General features: G+C 38.1%; 1 protein-coding gene across 2 annotated transcripts in view; it reads left to right on the top strand.

The window, feature by feature from the left end:
- The first annotated feature begins 3,156 nt into the window (after nt 1-3,156).
- The window catches only part of LOC111342624 (uncharacterized), a 61,033-nt gene continuing 43,492 nt past the window's right edge, over nt 3,157-20,697 (top strand). The window contains exons 1-2 of one of the 2 annotated variants that reach the window (XM_022949722.2): nt 3,157-3,368; nt 12,021-12,232. In XM_022949722.2, coding sequence (XP_022805457.1) covers nt 12,059-12,232 — 174 coding nt within the window. In that variant the 5' untranslated portion in view covers nt 3,157-3,368; nt 12,021-12,058. Of the gene's footprint in view, nt 3,369-6,872; nt 8,341-12,020; nt 12,233-20,697 lie in introns of those variants that run through there. The other variant, XM_022949721.2, reaches the window with a different exon arrangement.

The raw sequence follows: 20,697 nt of genomic DNA, 5'->3' as shown, positions 1-20,697 counted from the left end.
AGTGATCTTCACGAGTGAGCTTCAATCGAAACTGCGCTAAATTTACCTGTCACTAAAAGATAGCAATCCTTCTTTCCTAGTCTTATCTGGTGATTTTTGATCGTCTCTGTTACGTTACCCATATTGTTCATCGGCAGAGTTCGAATCTTGTCATCAAGTTCAACAAAAGACTTTTTAACCTTGCAATAAAACGCTGATAGTTGTTCTTTCGTCCTCGCATCTTCGTCTTTTACTCTTGACAAAACAGAAAAGGCCTGAAAATGGAAGAGTATATTTGCATATACGCCTGGTGAACTGGAGATCAAAAGGTAGAAAGCTAACTTACATCTACTGTTCCTACTGTTCCCAAGTTTCATTCCAATCATGTGTCACTTCTCATAATTATCATGAAACGAAATAAATTTGAGTCAATCGTTCTCTGCCTTCTCTGAAAAATCGAAAAGTTCTAAATAGGCCTGTAAGGTCATTTTCCCCTCCGTAAAACGACATCAAATCTAAGTAATTTCGGAAACTTTGCGCGCCACAATGCAATGCATTCCTGCTTTCAAAATTTATGGTAGGCCAAAAAGGAAACTTTGATGTATTAAACTACTCCTTTTAGAGGATACATACGATGTATCAAAAATCTTTGCTTTCGTACAACGCCGGAGACATAAATCAACATTCAGTGAAAGTCCCATCAACCAACTATTAGTCGATATGATAAAGGGAGCTGATCAAGTTGCGACCGTTTTTGAAAGCAGGGGCAATGTACGAACCCCTTTCTTAACCTTCACCTCGTCATAGATCAAGAAAACAATACACTTGGAACTAATTGTCATATGATCACAATCATTTCTTCACTTAACCCTAACTCTAGGGAATTTACTATTTTCATTTGCTTTGAGTCTGTTGTCAGAAACTTCTCATTCAACACCTAGAAAATAAGTTTTGTTTGGACGTTGTTTAAGCCGGAATTGGAAATATGCAGGATCAAAGGCATGCATGAAAGGTAAAAATAATGAATATCACTGCATGAGTTGAGGAATTAAGTCATGTTTGAAACTGGAAAAAAAAAAGAATTCTTTTTTCGTACTTTGATAGCATGCTTTTTCAAACATTTTTAAACCACTTTTACGTTTGGCCGCTGTATGAGCTTTAGCGACTGTCTGTGCGTATTTCTCAAGAATAATACATTACTGCATTCCTTAGGCAATTACTGAAAGGCGAGACAGGGTAATGTCAACGATGTTTACGATACACTCTACATAATACGAGCGATAATGAATGATTGTGTCTTGTGTAAGTACATACCCCGAGTGAATTCAGATGGTTGTAAGTCCTTCTGATACCAGAAATATTACCGTAAGTGGGAACGAATTCGAATACAAAAGTCTAAAGGTCAACTGAGAGAAATGGCGAGTTTGAACTTTAGTAACATTAGCTCTGTCACAACAACACACAGAGATCGATACCGTGTCTCATTTATTCCGTACATCAAGGCTTGACTGTTGGCTAACATATTTATGCAAAGTAAATTGATATTTAAGTGTTGTCGACGCTACATTTCTTGACCACACAACTTTCAGTGCTAAAATAAACAGAATATTGCTGAGTGGAGGAGCATGAAAGCAGGTTCACCCTCCAGTAAATCTTCTGGAACATAAAACGTTCAATTGAGCCACAATTGGTATTTTTTCAGGTATTGAATTGAGATTCCACTCTTAATTCGGTTCGTTCAATTTCAATACACTAGAAAGCATTGAATTCGAAGAGATTTCCACACTCTGCGGAAGGGTAGGCTCACTGAAACAGCCGAATATCTCTCAAATATCATGGTGTGTTTCTTCATTAGAGAACACAGAGAAATGCCTAGGGTTCTAGAAAATTGATATACATTCTGAAAAGTTCCAGAAACTCTTACCTGACCGGCCGTTATGACTAGATGTGCTTGGAGACTGTTTTAATTTAGCCTTTACCCGATCTCTCATATGCTCCAGAGACTTTAATCCATGGCATGAGATTTCGAGCGCCGCTATTGCTTGAAAAACTTTTCGAGTTCATTGATTTTGTCGAGGACCTTTGTTTTATTTGCTGCCACATGACAAATTCCCAATGACTGAAATTAGGAGGAAGGTTTAGATCAGGAAAGGGATAACCACCATATGGGGTACTGTATGTCACCATTTAATCGCGTCATACTGCTTAAATGCCTAAAAAGATCAAATTCCTTCCCTCTTGTTTATATAACACGAACTTGACCTTTTCCGGGAAAAATGGCACGGGAAGTGAGAGGGAGGAGGGCGGGTAATTTGTTTCGCATTTCTAGTTTTGCTTCCTCGTGAGAGTTTTTTGAATCGACTGTTTTGACGGACGTTGCCATCAAGTTATTTATAAGCTATGATAGTAATCTGGATGATTTGTTCCGGGTGCCAGGGTGGCGAAGACTCTACTATCAAAGATTGGAACAGAAATCTATCCTAATGTATAAAACATTACATGGTATGACCTGATTATCTGAGATCAAGATTTGTATATCGTGACAGTGTAAGCGTTTTTCGTTTAAAGAATACCGAAAACAAATTAGTTCTTCCACAACCTCGACCTGACTATCTCAAGAGAAGTTTTTTGTACAGCGGAGCTCAATTGTGGAACAACTTACTTGTAGACCTGAGACAAGCGTCTTTCCTGACTGATTTCAAATCTAAGTTAAATCGCCACAGTTTAAAGTAAGATCCTAAATTAGGATCTTAACTTTAAGAAGATTTTAGACACGGCCTCCATGAAAAGCAGAACTTTTTATTGATTTCTTTTATTCGAATTGTTATTATCAAATTATTATTGTAGTTAGAGAGGTGGGTTTCTAGAATAGAAAATCAACTGATGGAAAAACCGTGTATAAATAAAGTTATCCTATCGTATCCTATCCTTTTTTGACAACTCTAGGCGAGTTTCAAGTGTTCAATCTCATATTTAGACCTTCGAAGTACTTTGAAGTTCTTTGAAGTACCACAAGAGATATTCTTGAATTGTAACTTTGTGAGAACAAACTTTGTCCTAGTCTCCATGAAGGGCTGGCTAAACTCCAACACCCCCACCCCCACCCCCACCCCACCTCCCTCCACCCCCAGCTCTACCCCACCCCCAGTTACCGAGAACACAAAGTCACAAAGACAATGCAACTACTGTTAGTCGATCTGGATTGCCCTTCTAAACTAAACAACGAAATACATCTTTTGAGGAGAGAGTTTGAAGACAAGAACATTACATCCATTCAGAACACCAAATTATTCATTTGCCCAAGTTTAGCACATGAGGACACAAAGGACTGTGGATGATTTAAGGCCAATTCATCTCAGCATTCCCAAACAGAAGGTTTCAAAGGCGAGGTATGATTTTATCCCTAGATAGAGTTGTTGCTTGTTAACAGAACCAAGGTATCAACATTGTGGAAAACCTCGCCATTAGGTTTTATTCATCGCTGAAGAAGATACAGGTGTAGTCGTTTTTTAAAGTCTAAGCTTTTTGTGGTCGAAGAGACTGGATGTTTTCTCAAATACTTAAAAAATGGTAGGAATGCGAATTAAGTCTAGCTCACGTTTGCCAACATGTCGCTTGATTGCATGTTTATTTGTCAAGATGTTAGAGTGCCATTATAGGATATAGCACCATAAACGACTCCTTTAGACGTAAAAAATTCACTTGAGTCAAATCACTTTGATCGGAGACACTTCGCGAGCACCCGTTGTTCCCCCCTTTTGCGTTTTTCTTTTCTTTTCTTGTCTTTTTTTTTTTTTTTTTTTTTTTTTACCGCGGGCTAAAACCTGATAGCGATATACTCATCGTTCACGAGTGACAACGATATTTTCATCACAGCATCAATTTTGATGAGTCGAGAATGCATTCTATGAGGATGAGAATAAAAGGAGGCCTGTTTTCTCTATTAGTTTCGATTGTTTTTAATCAACTTTATTTACGTGTTCAATGCATGCTCATTCCCATAAGTAGTCCTAGAGGTCAACTGTCTGTGGAGCAATTCTTGTATAAATCAATTGTAAAGGGATTCCCTTCTGTTGTCGAAATGGTCAGTACGACTTGCAATGCAGAATGCATATGGAACGCAAAGTGAAGACTTTTTCCGTCTAAGTCGACCGTATTTGTGAAAGCATTTATAACTCTACTAAGGCATTTTCCAAAACACTTTGTTTACTTAGAAAATATGCGTGGCCCATTTCCACGAGGTGGCGTGGATATGCAGCGTATGAAGCCTAAGTTTGGCCACGAGTTTAGCATTGGACTAAAGATTGAAAATATCGCTGCAATATTTTAAGGTACTTAGGCGATAACACATGGCTAAACCTAAACAGAAGTGCATGTTTTTAATCCTGATATCTCACGACAGAGACCTAATAAACTCCTTCATCGCGATGTTTTTTCATCGTAACCTTTTGAATTTTGAGACAATATGACCATTTCGGATAAACAGTCAAGAAAGGCAAACAATTGGTCAGTCACGGAACTAATATCTCAGGCTAACTACTTAATCACTGTCAGGAAAAATTCTCATATCAGCACTGATATATATGCTCCTAATATGCTTTCCGAATAAACTTTATTCCCGCAAAGAAGCATTAAAAATAGTCTATGATCGCAGGTATCTATGGGATTACTTATAGTTGATTGGCTTGTGTTTGGCTAATTTTAATCAAGGACTAGTTTTACGGGGGGAGCAGATATTATTAAATGGAACGACTCAATCGTAACCAGAAGCAATTAATGGTATAAATATATTGTTTAAACACATTGAAACCTGAACCGCTCGTAACCGCCCGAACCGCGCGGTTGGCTCGCGCGAGAACGCTATTCCTCCTACCTACCCTACAAAGCAGAATTTTGTCCCCAAATTTCCTCTATCGTTAAGTGATCAACAAACCAATCAGAATCTGTTGTTTTTGCATATATTTTGATAGCTTAAGGGGGTAATAGAGGGGCATCATTCTATGCGTTCAAACGAAGTAGCGAAATTTAGAGCGTCCGCTCGGCCGACCTTCAAAATTTTCAAGTCGGATTTTTCTTTCCTTTACGATCGATTTAGACCTTGTGGAACTCAGAATATAAAGTAGCAATGCTATATAATACTCCTTTTGGAAAATGATGGATATCAAGCTCTAAAAGGTGACAGGATAAGCTCTTGAGTCAACGACACTACGATTATCTAAAGCGATGCGAATTGTGGTGGTAAACCGAAAACCGAACTTTCGGACTTCAAGCAGGGTCTAGTGACAATTTGACGATTCCATGGCCCGGTGAATATGAAATTGAAGTAACGATGTGTTCAAAAAGTATTGTTTAGTAGGAGATTTTGGGTCAAATCGTAGTACTTTCAGAATTTTCAATATAACTTTACGCAATTTTCTTGCCGTGAAGTCAAGTAAACAACAATCTAAGCACGATGAATTTTGCCGCGTGGACTTTGTATACGTAAGAAACTCGTACCTTTTTCGCTTATAACAGCAAATAAAGAACTGTTTTGAATATAACTGCTGTCCCGAAATATTTCTTGGTCAATTTCGTCTCACTTCTATTAATAGATACCATGAAACTTGAGATCTCTTCATACACCGACAAATTTGCATATTCACTTCGTGAATATGCAATGCCTATTTGCATCCATGCGATGTTATTCTGCGCTTTTTATCCTTCATCTCGATTTTTGAGTAAAAAATCAGTCGGGAAACACATAATCGCGGCAATGCGACAGAAAAACTCTTTTGAGGGGCAAAATACACTCTGGATAGGATAGTATCCACGACTTCACAGAAGTCCGTAGATACAAAAATGTCACTGTTCAAAAGTCTCAAGGAAAAATAGCAATCAGTCTCTCTACTTAAACATGCGAGAAGGCTAAATGCAATGTTTTTCCCTTCTTTCTGGTTTTTTATTGTACTGAACAATATGAATTGTTGTTGAAGTTGACTTCGGCTAAGTCCATTGTGAAATCACTAAAATACTGATTATCATGTCTGCCAGTAGTAAATGTAAACTGCCAACGGAAAATTGCAGACTGCAACCCGAGTTCAAAATATTCATTCAAAACGCAATTTTCAGTCACCGCATTTGTTTATAAGTATTTTTCAATAGAAAATATTTCTCTGAGCGGCTCTCAAAGGAGCTCAGTTTTTCACCTTAGTTGCACCTCAGCGACGATGAGACTCATATTGCGTTACGGACATTGAGACGGATTTGATTGATGTCATTGACCCAGGGCATTCCCTGACGAAAATATAAAATTACAGTTGAAAGTTTTGGATAGCTGAATTTAGGATTAAAGAAATCTGTTTCAGTTATCACTCTCAAATATATTTAGTCAAAAGGCCGGAGTGAGACGATTTTATTTTTGCAACGCTCCTAAAGAAAACTGTTTTTGACATCGCTTCTCAGGCGACTACTGAGATATTATGGTATGTCAATCGTAATAAAAGCAGTCGAAGACTGCATATGGCTAGTTCTATATAAAAGAGGGTTAGGATGTCTAAATTTTCATGTAACTGATAGAATTTCTTATTTTAACCAATTGAAGACTGCCATTGAAGCTGTTAGTGGTAATATACACTTTTGGTTAGAGGGGGATTCCGGTTTTGAATCGTCAAAAAATTGCGCAATGCACAACTTTGTAAACATTATTTTCATTTCCAACAATATAATAACGTTTTGAAATAGATACAACATTTTTAATGAAAAAGATAAAAACCAAGGTTTAAATTTCATTGTTAAACTAATTGAAATTGATTTCACCAGTGTGAACAATATAATAATATAGTAATAAGTGTCAACAATGTGATAACGTTTTGAAGTAGGTATAACACTTACAATTAAAAAGGTAAAAACAAGGTGTCGATTGCATTATTAAAGACAGTGTTCGTAGTTAATCCAGCGATGTAATAATGTTATAAAAAAAAGAACTCGTAATCATAGAGAAATCAAAGGAGTTCGAAACTGTGAAATCTCGTGTGAGTAATGATTAATAAGCATCATTTTGGGGCCACATTTTAAAAATAACATTTGAAGTTCATCCAATAGATTATTGTTATCATAAAAGTCAGGATGCAAGTCCTGATCACCTTCAGCCTGCATTGGTCTTGTTGTTCAATACTTTGTGTACAAGCCGAGTGCTATAGAGCTGCATCTATCTTCCATCATACTCATTACTTGTTGGATTTCATTGCTGTCTTCATTACAGACAGCATATTGTCTCATCTGTTCATTGCTTACATAATAAAGTAACATATAGCAATTTTCAAATTATCATGATGAACATATTCCTAACAAGTCCGGTTTCTTCGTTTCTCCATGGAGTAAAGAACATTAGTTCTCGATACGTTTTTCAGGTTCAGCTTCCTTATTGTACAACTGAAACACTTCTTATTGTCCTTGCTTTGTTCTCTTTTTCGTTTTTCTAATAGTATTTTTGTACACTCAAAATTATCATCTTCATTTTAATTATCATCAATGAAAGTTACCAGTGGGAGACCATCGACATCTACCTCACTTCTTTGTTTTACAAACGGTTTCCCAGTTCTATCATACCATGCAGCCCAGTCTGCAAGTGTAAGGTTTTCTAGTTTTGCTGGGCGTTTATAATACCACTTTAGCAAACCACCAGTATAGCTTTCTTCACTGTCATCATCCATATTTTCAATATCATCTATTGGTTTTCAAAGCTCCACCCTGTCATCAGGAGGTGAAGTATTAACAAATATGACTTGCCCAGATGCCTTTCTCATAGGTAATTGTAATAAAATATACACTACTTCTTGTGCACTGATTTCAAAATTAAGACATTTAGTTCCAATATCTCTGACTTGTTTTTTAATGCTGTGATTTCTTTGTCGTGTCTCAGCACAGGCCTCTCGTGACAGTTCACTCATACCTTTTTGAGCTTTTGAAATGTAATTTAATATCTATACTGCACATGCAAATACATCTAATACATACGGGATAGCCATATAAGTTCTCCATGTACTCAGGCAAGCAGGGTTGTAATTGTATATACGCAATTCAACTATATAATCATTTTAAAAACACAAAAGAAGGGTTAAGAGATTAACGTATGGCCAGTAACTATTTTTCTTCTTCTGTGATACTCATATTTAAGAGTAACTGGTCAAATGACATATCCTCACCTTCTATCATATCATTTAAATGAATATCAATTTCGATAGACTCCAATTTTCTTTCTTTCTTTGTTTCTATTTTGCCGTGAGGCATATCTTTATCTAGGGGATATAAAGAGTCATAGTTTGCTTCACAGAAGGCTGAGGAAAAGTGAATCTACACTGACTTGTTACATTCTTACGATAAGTATGTAAATGTCTATGTACTTGTCTAGTATTTACATAATTTAAGATCATGCACTGGCTTATGACAGCTAATTACCTTATCAATAAATGCTGTCACTCATTCATCGCTATCTATTCGAAACTGTGGTGCTCCTTAAATCCACACAAACATATGTATATGAGATATTACCCTCTCTGTTGATATTCTACTCAGTAAAACCAGTCTGATATTTTGCCTAAAGGTTCAGCAGAGCTCAACAAGAAGTTTATTAGAAACTGATTCAATACAGTCAAAATGCTGTGCACATGTTACAGGGTCACTTTGAATTAAGCGACACCTTTCATCTCAGTTCAAACCCTCTATTTGTTCATCTTTATATTGTTTATTATCAAAAAGTTAACCAAGTATTCTATGTAAATGAATCCATTGTGTTTCTGCTGACGAAAAACTACAAAACAGTGTGCGACAGAGTCACTTAGGCCTATTTTCTACTTAAAACATGTTTGTTCTGTTTATTTTATTTGACGGAATTTTAGCGATTTGTCAGTAATGTTAGTAATGTTTTAATTGTGTTAGTAATGTGTTAACTGTATTAGTAATGAGTTAATTGTATTATTCCTTTAACTGCCGATTTCCCTTATGTAATTCCTGTTTAACTGCTCATTTCCCTTTTGTAATTCCTGTTTAATTGGCCGCTCCTAGCCTAAATTTGGTTTTAAGCTATTTTTGCTTTTTTCTGTATCTTACTATAAGTTACAACCGTTTGCTCGGTAGTTCAGTTGATTTGTTGTCTCCCTGAGAGTGCCCTTTAAAGCAGACTCCAAGCTATACTAGCTTTTGGTATGTTTCAGTATTTTGTGTTTGTTTGAGCCCTAAGCTTAGCATGAAGTTGTTTCCATTTGTATTTTTGTAGTGATTTTCGGGTTAGAATTTGCTTAGTTTAGCCACATATTTCTTTTATCTTACTACTGTATTTTATTTATTTACTCTGACCTTTGTCACACAGCGTGTAATTTCTCTGCTATATAAACTACAATTTTTTCCGTATTAGCAGCTGTAATAGTTTGCTTACTTGCTTCCAGTTCATTGTTCTTATGATTCCTGTGTTTTCAGTACCAAATTATGGGTTCATTACACTAGTAATTTCATTTTCCCCTTTCACTGTTTTATACTGTATTAGCTCAAGTTGTAATGTTAAGCCTAGCTCGTAGTCTCTGTTGAATTCATGCCTGGTGTAGCAATCACTATTTTTGATAGTTTCTGTCACACAATTTCCTGTTTTCAAGTACTTTGTTTGTTTCCTTTCTTTTACTGAATTATTTCTGTCTGTGGGTTATCCTTTAGTGTGAAGTACTTTCTCCTAATTCATTTCAATCTTGCTACATCATTTAGCTCATTGGAGCTTTGTTTTCTTATTTATTGTTTAGTGTCACTCGCTCCCGTTTTTTTTTTTTTTTTTATTGTACCGTTGCATTTATTTGCTGTGTAATAGACTTGTAAATCTTCCCTCGGATCTTTTGTTCTTACGTCTACCGTTTTGGCCGTCTTACAAGTGTAGCAGATCCTAGCTGTCTTATCACTGCGAACAGAGTCTCTTAGCTTTTTCAAAGTATGAAGGTGAACCTCTCAATGCATCTAAAAAGTTATATCCCTCAGCATGACGAATTAATCTGTCCAAGGCCTCCTTTTGCTTTAATTGCCCTGCTTTTATATTCCTTCCATTTCATTCGCATTTGTAACTTTTTTGTTTTATAGAAAGTAATTTCTACATACATTGCAGCATGTCTATCAGATCGTCTAACTTCTGATTTACAAATATCGCTGTAGTTAAGATTGACCTTTTAGTGCTTAGTGTCTGACTTTGGTTGAACAAGAAATATACCAGGATATGCTAATTCTTCACAATATTTATCTCGAAAAACACTCAGCGGTCTATTGCCTTCAGCTGAAGCTAAGTTTAAAATATTCTGCTGTTCGCTATCTTCTAAAAAGTCAGTTGCTCTTAACATAGTATCAGTCACACCTGCAGGTATTTCTGCTTCACCTTCACTCTCCTCATTGTTGTCTAATATGTCACAACTGCTAATGCTTTGAGCATTTTTACCACCTGATTCTGATTGTGAACTGGCATTGTAATGAATTTTATCTTAAGTAATTTCTACAGTGTACTTATCAACCCAGTCGCAATCAAAGACTATATAGGCTGCTATTGGTCATTAACTGCTTTTCTCCCTGAACAACTTTATGTGGTATGACAATGCTGAAAGTTTTTTTATTGTAGCCTTCTTTTTAATTAACAAATGGTAAACACCACAGCGTACACTATTGAGTTATGGATGCACGCGGGAGGTTGCTAAGCACGAAAGAAGCGTAAGAGTCGCTCGAGGCGATAGCCGAGAGCGACTCTAGCTTCTTGAGTGCGAGGATCGAGTTCTTCTTTGACTGCGAGGATCGTGCATCATAGGTATCTACAACCGCAGTTCAAAATATATGAACTTCATATATTCATTGTATCCAAAAAGAAGTGTCTTGATCGTCGGAAGAACGTCTGAATGTTTTCACTCTTCACAAAGGTTTACATGGTGTTTGTTAAAAATGTTTGCGCCTGTTTAACGTTTGTTAGGGATAGCCTCATACTTTGCCTTGTGGAATAGTTGTGAATGTTCGAAAATCTAGTAAAATGTAATGAAAAATAACTAGGGACTAGTGATTGAAGACAAGAAAAAAGCCAGTTTTACCTTGTGATAAGAGCGTCTGCTGGAAAGAGTCGGCCAGTGCAGCCGCTCTATTGCCTCAGATGAGCGTGAGCAACGCGTAATGATCCATGCAGATCTATTCTTTAGGCGCTGTAGTCGATCTTTATCTCGCTGTAGGTTACTCCAGGAAGTGACACACTAGTCAAGTAGTGGAAGAATTAAAGCGTTGTGAACAAATGTTGATGCCTCTTTTGTTACGAAACTTCTGACAAGGCCAAAGATACTAACTCTTGAAGCCACCTTTTTACACAGATAGTCCACATGAGCGTTCCAATTCATAAAGTTGTCGAACACCACGCCTAAGTATTTAAAAGTAGTTTCGCAAGATGTGGACTTTACAAGAGGATGTAGATTTAGATTGCAGACGCTTTCCTTATGCCTTTGAGAAGTATATAGTACACACTTCGTTTTTGAAACATTGAGAACAAGATAATTGTTTTCTAGCCATTTACTCAAATAGATAAACACTAATGTAGAAACTTAACTGTGTACAGTTGGACCGGCAAGATATAAAACTGTGTCGTCAGCGTACATATTTACATAACTGTTTCTTTTTTGACAGTCTGTGTGAATTAGGATCCTAACCTGTATAATTTGATCGGAGGTGGCGCGTTACAATAATATATTACCAAACTCGATAAAGATTTGAAATACTCCGGAAGTTGCCAAAAATTATTTCGGATCTATAATCGAGTTACACGAATCAAACCGTATGACACTCATTCACTCACTCAGACCGACAGCAATATGGCTAGGCATATATATATATATATAGGTACTAGTCATAAAAATCAATAAGTTTCGAATGTCCAAAGAATTTAAAAATTGAATAAGTCTAAGCGGCAGAGCTGTGTCATGTGATCGGCCTTGAGCCGTTTGATGATTGAGTTTTCCTCTAAATACCTTTAATGTTATGAATGACCTGGGGTTTATTTCTATTCCTAGTCTGATCCCCCTGTTAGCACCTTGAATCTCGGATAAATATGGCATCGGGTGAAACGAAGAAAATTGATGAAATCAGCGACATACCTGATATGTTTAAAGCAATGGAGGCACTTGGAATCTCTGCCACGGGACTAAAGACACTGGAAGAGATGAAAGACAAAGTGCAGACCGAACTTAAGTCTTCAAAAACCTCCAGTGGTACAGAAAGTCAGGTAAGTGTTAATTGTGTCTCATAGGACTCAAAGTACTTATAGTACCTATTCATTATCTATATATCGTAACTGAATTTAAAGATCTGTAGCGAACCTTTTCTGCGAGTTTTTACCAAATTTTCAAAACGTAGTCGTATTCTTACTGGTAGCTATTGATTTTCTTTCATGAAACAGTACAGTCAACACATCAGTACAAAGAATCCGAAAAATGTACCCTGAAAAATGCCACTTAAGCAAAAGATTGTTCCCCCTTTCCCTTTAATGATTCTTTTCCTTCTTACCCACCCCCTCCTGCTTCTCCTTCTCTTCCTCCTTCTTTTACTCCTTCTCCTTCTCCTCCTTCTCCTTCTCGTAATCTTTCTCCCCCTTCGTTAAAAATTTTGACATTTAATTACTTATACACTTACACACACACACACTCACATATATATATATATATATATATATATATAAAGTGTGACTTGATTTTCGTAGAACAGTGCTCAATACATAGAAGTAGAGCGAAGTATATATTGTGGGAGGAAAAAGACAAGTGAACTACAAGTTCATCCCTAAAAGCCTGTTTCGTGGTCGCCCACTCATCAGGGGATTTAATGAGGATAAACTTTACCATTGCTTATATACAATATAATTTGCATGATCTAATTAGTCTAATTTATGCAGCGCGAAATTGACAGTTTAGTTGTTGCGTAGGAGGGCTTTGCTTCTGTGGCGGCATGAAGACACGAGTTCATTACGTTTGTTTAGTGTTGATAGTTCGGGCCGGCAGATGATTAGGAATTTTTCTTTGAGGCAGAGGTTACATCTTTTAGTTGAGCTGTTATACGGTGAGTGCGATGAGAGAATGCGCCAGGAAATAAAGTGATCGATGTTGTTGTCTTTGAGGGTCCAGATGTGCTTGCTGAGTTCGGTAGAGTTTCTGTGTTTAGCGTGGCGGAATGATGCGGTGTGGTTTCTGTATCTTGTTTTGAAGTCATTCTCTGTGAGTCCGATGTACGTTTCTGACGTGTTGTTGTTTTTGCGTGTAACAGAGGCTTGGTAGATTCCTGTGTATAGATATGTGGTAGTCGGTAAAAAACAACTACAGATACATCCCTACAGACCTGTTTCGTGGTTGCCCACTCTTCAGAGGATTTGAATGGTAAAATTATTCTACCATTAAAATCTCCTGATGAGTGGGCAACCACGAAACAGGTCCGTAGGGATGTATCTGTAGTTGTTTTTTTTTCCGAACACCACACACACACACACACACACACACACACACACACACACACACACACATATATATATATATATATATTATTCATTATCGCTAACTATTAATAAACAGTCCAAAGTTCCAAAGTTCAAGAGTTCTTAAATATATACGAGTATTGAATATTACTAATATTAATGTAAGGTTATAAATAATCCCAAAATAGTCAGGTCTAGTATTAATATAAGCTTAGTCTATAATATTGGTGTGGCTAGGGCTAACGTTTGTCCCCATCAATGGTACAAATTGATGGGGAGTCCCAAGCGTTTCTAAAGTTAGATAACGAGAGTCGGAAATAGTCGCACGCAATTCTGTTTTTGGTCACGCTGAGGGCATAGCGAATTATACCCTCAGGGGGGTCATTCCCATTGTGGAAGGTAGATTTATTTCGAAATTTGCAGATGCTGTATAGAATTGTCTTAATTAGAAAGCGAGCAGTACGATTCTGTTTTGGACTAGCGGGGTCCAACGAAAAGAGAAAACATAGGTACAGGATGGGAAAAAGCTAGTTCCAAGGACAGAGGAGATAATGGGGGAATAGTGGCTCCATACAGATTTCTCACGGGGGCATTTGAGAAAACAGTGATCTATAGTTTCTTTACGGGAACAGAAGGCGTACTTTTCTGAGTCGATATATCGCCAATTCTTTGGAGAATCGCGGACCTTAATAGCACTAAGTATAATTTTCCAGAGTATGTCGTTCTTATAATTTTCAGAAAAGTCATCTCGCACTAAATTCCAAAATTTGTCAAGATCAAAGTCAATCGGAAGGAAGGGAGTCCAAAACCGAGGAAGAATTAGAGACGTGGAGTTTTCCTTCAAGAGGGTTCGATAACATTTCTTGGAAGAAAATTCAAAATCGTACCACTCCTTGCGGGAGAGAAACCCACGTAGAGTGGTGAGAGCGGAGAGAACACTCTCCTAATAGGACGCCAAGATCAGTGTACTCCGGGCGGAGTTATCTCGAAGAGAGCTCCACCCCGAGCAAGAGGAGGCAAGCCTAGAAGCCTACAAAAAATATCTGGCCAAGTAAAAGGATTTTGATTCGCGATCATCTAGATTGGAAATTACTGAGGCTAACTTAAGAGATTTACCTTTGATCAGTTTGGTAGCATGCATTAAAGACTCGACATGCATAAATGTGGAGCTAAACGATCCCAAAATCTAGCGTAGAATTCAACCGAAAGGCCATCAGGGCCAGGCGATTTATTCCCATTCATATTTTTCATAGCGAGAGTAAGTTCGTCAAGCGTGATCTCGCCTTCACAAGATGACGCCTGATCAAAAATTAATTTCGGTGATAGAAAAGATAAAAGATCTTCTTGAAGAGCAGCATCTATCGGTTCTTCGGAAAGGAGCTGAGTGTAGAAATCGATATAAGCTTTTTCAATCTCTTCTTGGGAGGAGACCTCGATACCGGTAGAATCATAAACCCCAACACCCATCTCTTCTTTAGACACCTCTGAAAACGAAATGGAAACTACACACAACCTGAAACGAAAATCCTCCGACCTCTCTCTCTCTCTCTCTCTCTCTCTCTCTCTCTCGCAAAGAAACATCTACCCAAGGAAAAAAGAACGGAAGAAATAGAAACTAAAAAAAAAAAGGAAAAAAAAAACAACAAAGTAATTCCTTTAATTTCGTTTTTTCTGAAGCGAGTCTTTCTTCCTAAATATCTTTCAAATCATTAACTATTAATGCGAGGGGCATGGGGAATCCCCTCACCCACAACTATTTATTTGATTTAGTTGAAAAGATGTCTTCTGATTTTTGCTTTGTACAAGAGACGTTCATTAGTTCTGAGTCTCTGATCAAGGCCGTGTCTCATCGATGGCCGGGACGTAGTTTCTGGTCCCCTGCCATCGGCCGACAAGGCGGAGTGGCAGCTTTGATTTCCCCTAGAACTTCAGATGAGGTCATATCTTGGAAGAAAGACTCGCACGGTCGTATCGTCAGTATCCTGATCAGTACCAACGATGTTGATCTGAACTTAGTAAATATTTACGATCCGAACAATCCATCGGAACGAAAAGTGTTTTTGGACTCTCTACATGACTTTTTTATTCCATCCTCGGTGACTGTCATTGGCGGGGATTTTAACTGTTATGATCACGCTCTAGACAAATTTGGGGGCAACATATCTATTCATAAAGATTACGAGTCATTAAAAAGTGTTTTCAGTCTTATCGATGTATGGCGTAAATTGCACCTTAATCAAAGGCAATTTACGTGGTTCAGTTTCACCTCAACAATTGCGAGCAGACTCGATAAATTTCTCATCTCTAAGGATTTCCTCTCTCCTGAGACGAAGTGTAATAACTTTCCTTGTTCATTTTCTGATCATGACTCTGTCTCCCTTGTTTTTGAGTTTCCCGGTAGCATAAAACGCGGTCCTGGAATTTTAACAACTCCCTTTTGAAAAACAAAGATTTCTGCATTGCTATAGATAATTTAATCGATAAACACATACGTTTCTTAGATGCTTTTGTTTGCATCCAGGATTAGTAGGAGTGTCTAAAACGATCCGTTAAGGAAAAGGCGATCTCCTTTTCCCGTAAGAAACGGATTCGGTAACATAGAGATGAAGTTTTCTTAACCAGTAAATTAATTCGACCTCGGCAACGTCTAGTTAATGGTGACACAACCGTCTCCGATTCTATGTCCAATACGGAAAGTCGCCTGAGAGCTCCCCGTCCCAAAAAAGCAGAAGGAATTCTGATTTGTAGTCGTGCCAAATGGTTAAAAGAGGGCGAACGCCCCAGCCAATATTTCTTTAATTTACAGGGAAGTAAAGCGCAAAGATCGCACATCTCTTCAGTGTACGATTCAGACGGCAATGATGTCTTCTCCCAAGAGGAAATTGCGAAAGCGCACGTAGATTTTTACTCTCGACTCTTTTCCGAACAGCCGGTAGATGTCGTGATGCAAACCTTTGTTTCATCTTCCTTCTGTCGTCAACTCACGTCCGATGAGGCATCCTCTTGCGAAGGTGACTTGACGCACGAGGAAGTTACTGTCGCTCTGAATAGAATAAACATAAACAAAGTTCCCGGCCCTGATGGCCTTTCGGTCGAGTTTTACTCGAAGCTCTGGGACCGTTCGGGTCCATATCTGTGCCAGGTATTCAATGCATGCTCCCAAGCTGGACAGATGTGCGAGTCTGTGAAAACTAGTAATACTCGCGTCATTTTCAAGAAAGGGGATCGCAAAGATCTTAAAAACTGGAGACCAATTTCCTTACTAAATTTCGATTATAAAATATGTTCCAAGTCTATTTCTCTCCGTCTCTCTATAGTTTTACAGTTTATCGTTGATCCTGATCCAGCCTGTTCTGTGCCTGGTCGGAAAATTACGTCAAACCTACACCTATTGCGGGATATTTTAGAGCATATTGAGCGTACTAACGAAACTGGCATTCTACTCAGCCACGATCAAGAGAAAGCCTTCGATCGGGTTAATCGCACCCTTTTTACTGAATATCTTAAAACTTTTTGGTTTTGGTTCATCATTCTCCCACTGGGTCAGCAGACTGTAGAATGGTGCTAACATGCAAGTCATCTTCAATGAATGGTTAACTGAAGCGATACCTTTGTCTCGCTGAGTGAGACAGGGGGATTCCCTATCCCCTTTGTTGAATATTTTATGTGTTGAAACTCTCGCCTGTAAAATCCGAAACAATCCCGCCATAGAAGGCTTTCTCTTACCCGGCGCACGCAGAATAAGATATAAAGTTGGGGTATGTGTTGGTGATACGACCTGTATTGTTAAATCTACTCGTTCGTTGGCATCTCTCTTTGATACCATTAATATTTATGAACGCGGTTCTGGAGCGCGCCTAAATGTCGCCAAAACAGAGGCCAGGTGGTTGGGTGCATGGCGTACACAGAGCGATCAACCATATGGGATCAGGTGGTTGACCAAAATGAAAATCTTAGGAGTTGTGGATAATTGGCAACCAAAACTTGAGAAGTTTGCAAAAACATCTTAAATCTCTGCAAATCTCGTTCTCTCTCGCTCGTTGGCAAATCTCTTCTGGTCAATGTCTTACGAATCAGTGAACTCCTTTATCTGTCTTCGGTTCTGTGCGGCGTCCCTCGATGGGTTATTTGTAAAGTAAATTCACTAATTTGGTCTTTTGTTTGGGGCTTTCGTATTGAGACAGTAAGTCGAATGACCTGCCACCAGCCTCTTAACAAAGGTGGCCTTGGAAGTTTCAGTTTCGAAATCAAAGGTGACTCCTTAAACCTAGCTTCTCTAGTGTCTAATCTCTCTAACCCCGAATCAAAGTCCTTTTACATAACCAAATACTTACTGGGATTCAGCTCGCCTCTTTTCGGCTGGAGTGGCATTCTCTTCGCGACAATTCCACTCCGAGTTCGCATGACTCTACACCATATTACCAGAAATGTTTTTCGGCGCTTGCTACTCTTCGCGGGATTGTGTCCCGCAAAGAGTGGCAAGACTTTGATTTTACCTCTAAGAAATGCTGTCGGGCCCTTTTAAGAGAGAATTCTGCTTCCCGATTCTACACCGTTTTTGGTCCCCCTTTCTTCCTATCGATTTCAAGCTTGACAATCTCTGGAAAGTGGTTAGAGATGACTTTTCTGAAAAGTAAAAGAATGATGTATTGTGCTCAATTGTCCTTCGGGCCATTAAAGTCCGCGATTCCCTAAAACATTGGGGCTATATTGATTCTGATAAATGTGCCTACTGCTATGGAAAAAAACAAAACAAAAAAAAAACTGATCACTGTTTTCTTAATTGTTCCCGAGCTAAAAAGTGTGGTCGTATTTTTCTCCTGTGATCTCCTCTCTCCTTGGTAGTTTCTTCCCCTCTTTTACTTCTGTTTTCTTTTTTCAGTGGGCTCCAGCCAGCCCAAAAAATGGGCGACTGGCCCATTTTCTTATCAAAACGATCTTGTATGGCATTTAGAAGTTTCGTAATCATGTTATTTTTCGCAATGGAAAGGAAAATCACGAGGGTATAATCCGTTTTATCCTCAATGATATCAAGAAGAGAATTCTCTGTGACCACTTTCGTCTCTGTCTATCTGACTTTAAAAGTTTGTGGGAAGCTCCAGCACTGTGTCAAGTAGACAAAACTAGTATTAAAATTCTCGTGTAAATAATTAATAGTTGATTTAGTAACTAATTTAATAAATAGATTGATGAAAGCTGATAGTTTATTTAGAAACTATTTGGGGCTGCGTCGGTAGGGGTAACGAAATAATTTGAATATATCAACATAGTTGAAATGGTAAATTGGCCACCGTTATGATTATAAAAGCTAACGTTTCGAGCGTTAGCCCTTAGTCGGAGCGAAGAGAGAAATTGTGGGTTGTGTGCTTTTAAAGGCAGAAAATGGAGCTACCTTATTGGTGGAAACATGGCAACGAGAAAAACACGAATAAATTAGTGCAATGAAAAGCGTTCGTTGATACCTGTGGGATTTACACTGCCGGTTTGAAAAATAAGTTTTTGTTCAAGAGTTTTACGGCTTTCCGTGCTACTTAAGTGTAAGGAAAGACCGCAGATTGCCATATGTTGCTTAGAATGATTAGGAAAATTAAAATGTCTAGCGACTGGTTTCGATGTGTCCAAATTGCTAATCACTCATCACCAGAAAACCTCAAAACTGTAGTTACCATTCCAGAAAACCTCTCATCTTTCCGATTCAGAAAAATCCGTCCTTAGTAAGGGCTTAAGAGGCTGTCCGCCTAAGAACGGATAAGGCAAATTTCGGACCTTCGCCGATTTCCCTAACTTTTACTGTAAAAGTCGAGACTTCTATCTCATGAACAAATATTGCGTTTATTTTGAACCAGTCTGGTTTTTTCACTTTTTACGAGATATTTTTCAAGGTGACCTCAAAGGCACCCAGTTCTCCCCCCGGACCTCCATAATTTAGCTACAAAAGTCGATCGCTGATGTAGCCGTATTTTCAATTCTAACGAGCTTTCTATTTTATACGTCCAAGATCAGCCCTTTGCCATTACGTTAACGGTAAAATAATCACGCTGTATATATTTTTCACTGAGTTACAAATTTTTCAAAACACTTACCTCGAGCACTGAAATTTGTGATGGGTGAGGTACATGTGGTTGAAAGCTATTTTCTCTTATGTGGGACCTAATCTCGAGTCAAATCTATTACAGCCTATAAGCACTTACACCTAATAAGTAAATTATGGAATAGACCGTTTGGGCACTCTTCATGGCGCGCCGCAGAGAGCTTTGCGAATTTAACAAATATTCGCCATTTTGATCGAAACCAAAGATAACGCGATCCGCACATGAATCCGATTTCTAAGCCCTAAAGGCCTAAAACTGCTTGAAGATAAAGTACCAACTCCTTAATGAAGTATCAAATCGATAAAAAATATTGTTTGGTCCGTTTTACATGGCATGGAGGAAATGTTTCAGAATAATCTTTCTCTGTAGTTATATGCAAATTAGCTGCATGCATTCCTTGTTTTTCGACACACGCGTCCAAAATAGGTTTTTTTTTTATCAACGACGTGCCAACGGAATTTGTTGTTGAAAAGTTGTTCATTTCACTCGTGTTTATTATTGTGGCCAGTTTGCCAGATTTGACCATTTCTTCCAGCTATTTGCTAAAGTTTTCCTTTTAAGTGGTTAGCAAGTTGTTCATCATCATTTGTAGAATGGCATAGCAGTTGGTTTGTTAGCCTAATGGTAAGAGCGCTTAACCGGCGGCGTTGCAAAAGTCAAGGGTTCGAATTACGTTCAAGCACGAATTTTTCAGGTTTATTTTCGCAAATTAAAAGTTTCGTCTATAATTGCGATGAACTTCTTCTCGTTCCGCAGCTCCCATATACTGTATTCATATATTCATCATTTCAAAGCGGTATTTGTTGAAGAGGTGAAATTTACATGTTTACTTTTTCAACGTGACTGAGTCAGTTACGCCTGGTCACGCAACATCTAGTTTCAGAGGTTTGTCTTGTCGTCGAACCAAACGCGAATCCCGAAGATATGCAATATGATTGAGTCATCGAGAGTAGGAGAATCCTGCCGAGAGAAATTGAAAAATAATACAAATGATCGAAACTGGCATTTTAATAAACTCCTGCAAAATTCACATATCATTAATTTCTCGAAATTAAGAAAATCACAAACCTATATTTACGCGTAAATGCTATTGACATCTCCCACGGTCAGGGTAGTACTTTTTTACTTTCTTTTTTC

The sequence above is a fragment of the Stylophora pistillata genome, chromosome 7, assembly GCF_964205215.1.
Source record: "Stylophora pistillata chromosome 7, jaStyPist1.2, whole genome shotgun sequence".
Classification (NCBI taxonomy): Eukaryota; Metazoa; Cnidaria; class Anthozoa; order Scleractinia; family Pocilloporidae; genus Stylophora; species Stylophora pistillata.
This window is presented reverse-complemented; position numbering and strand designations above follow the sequence as displayed.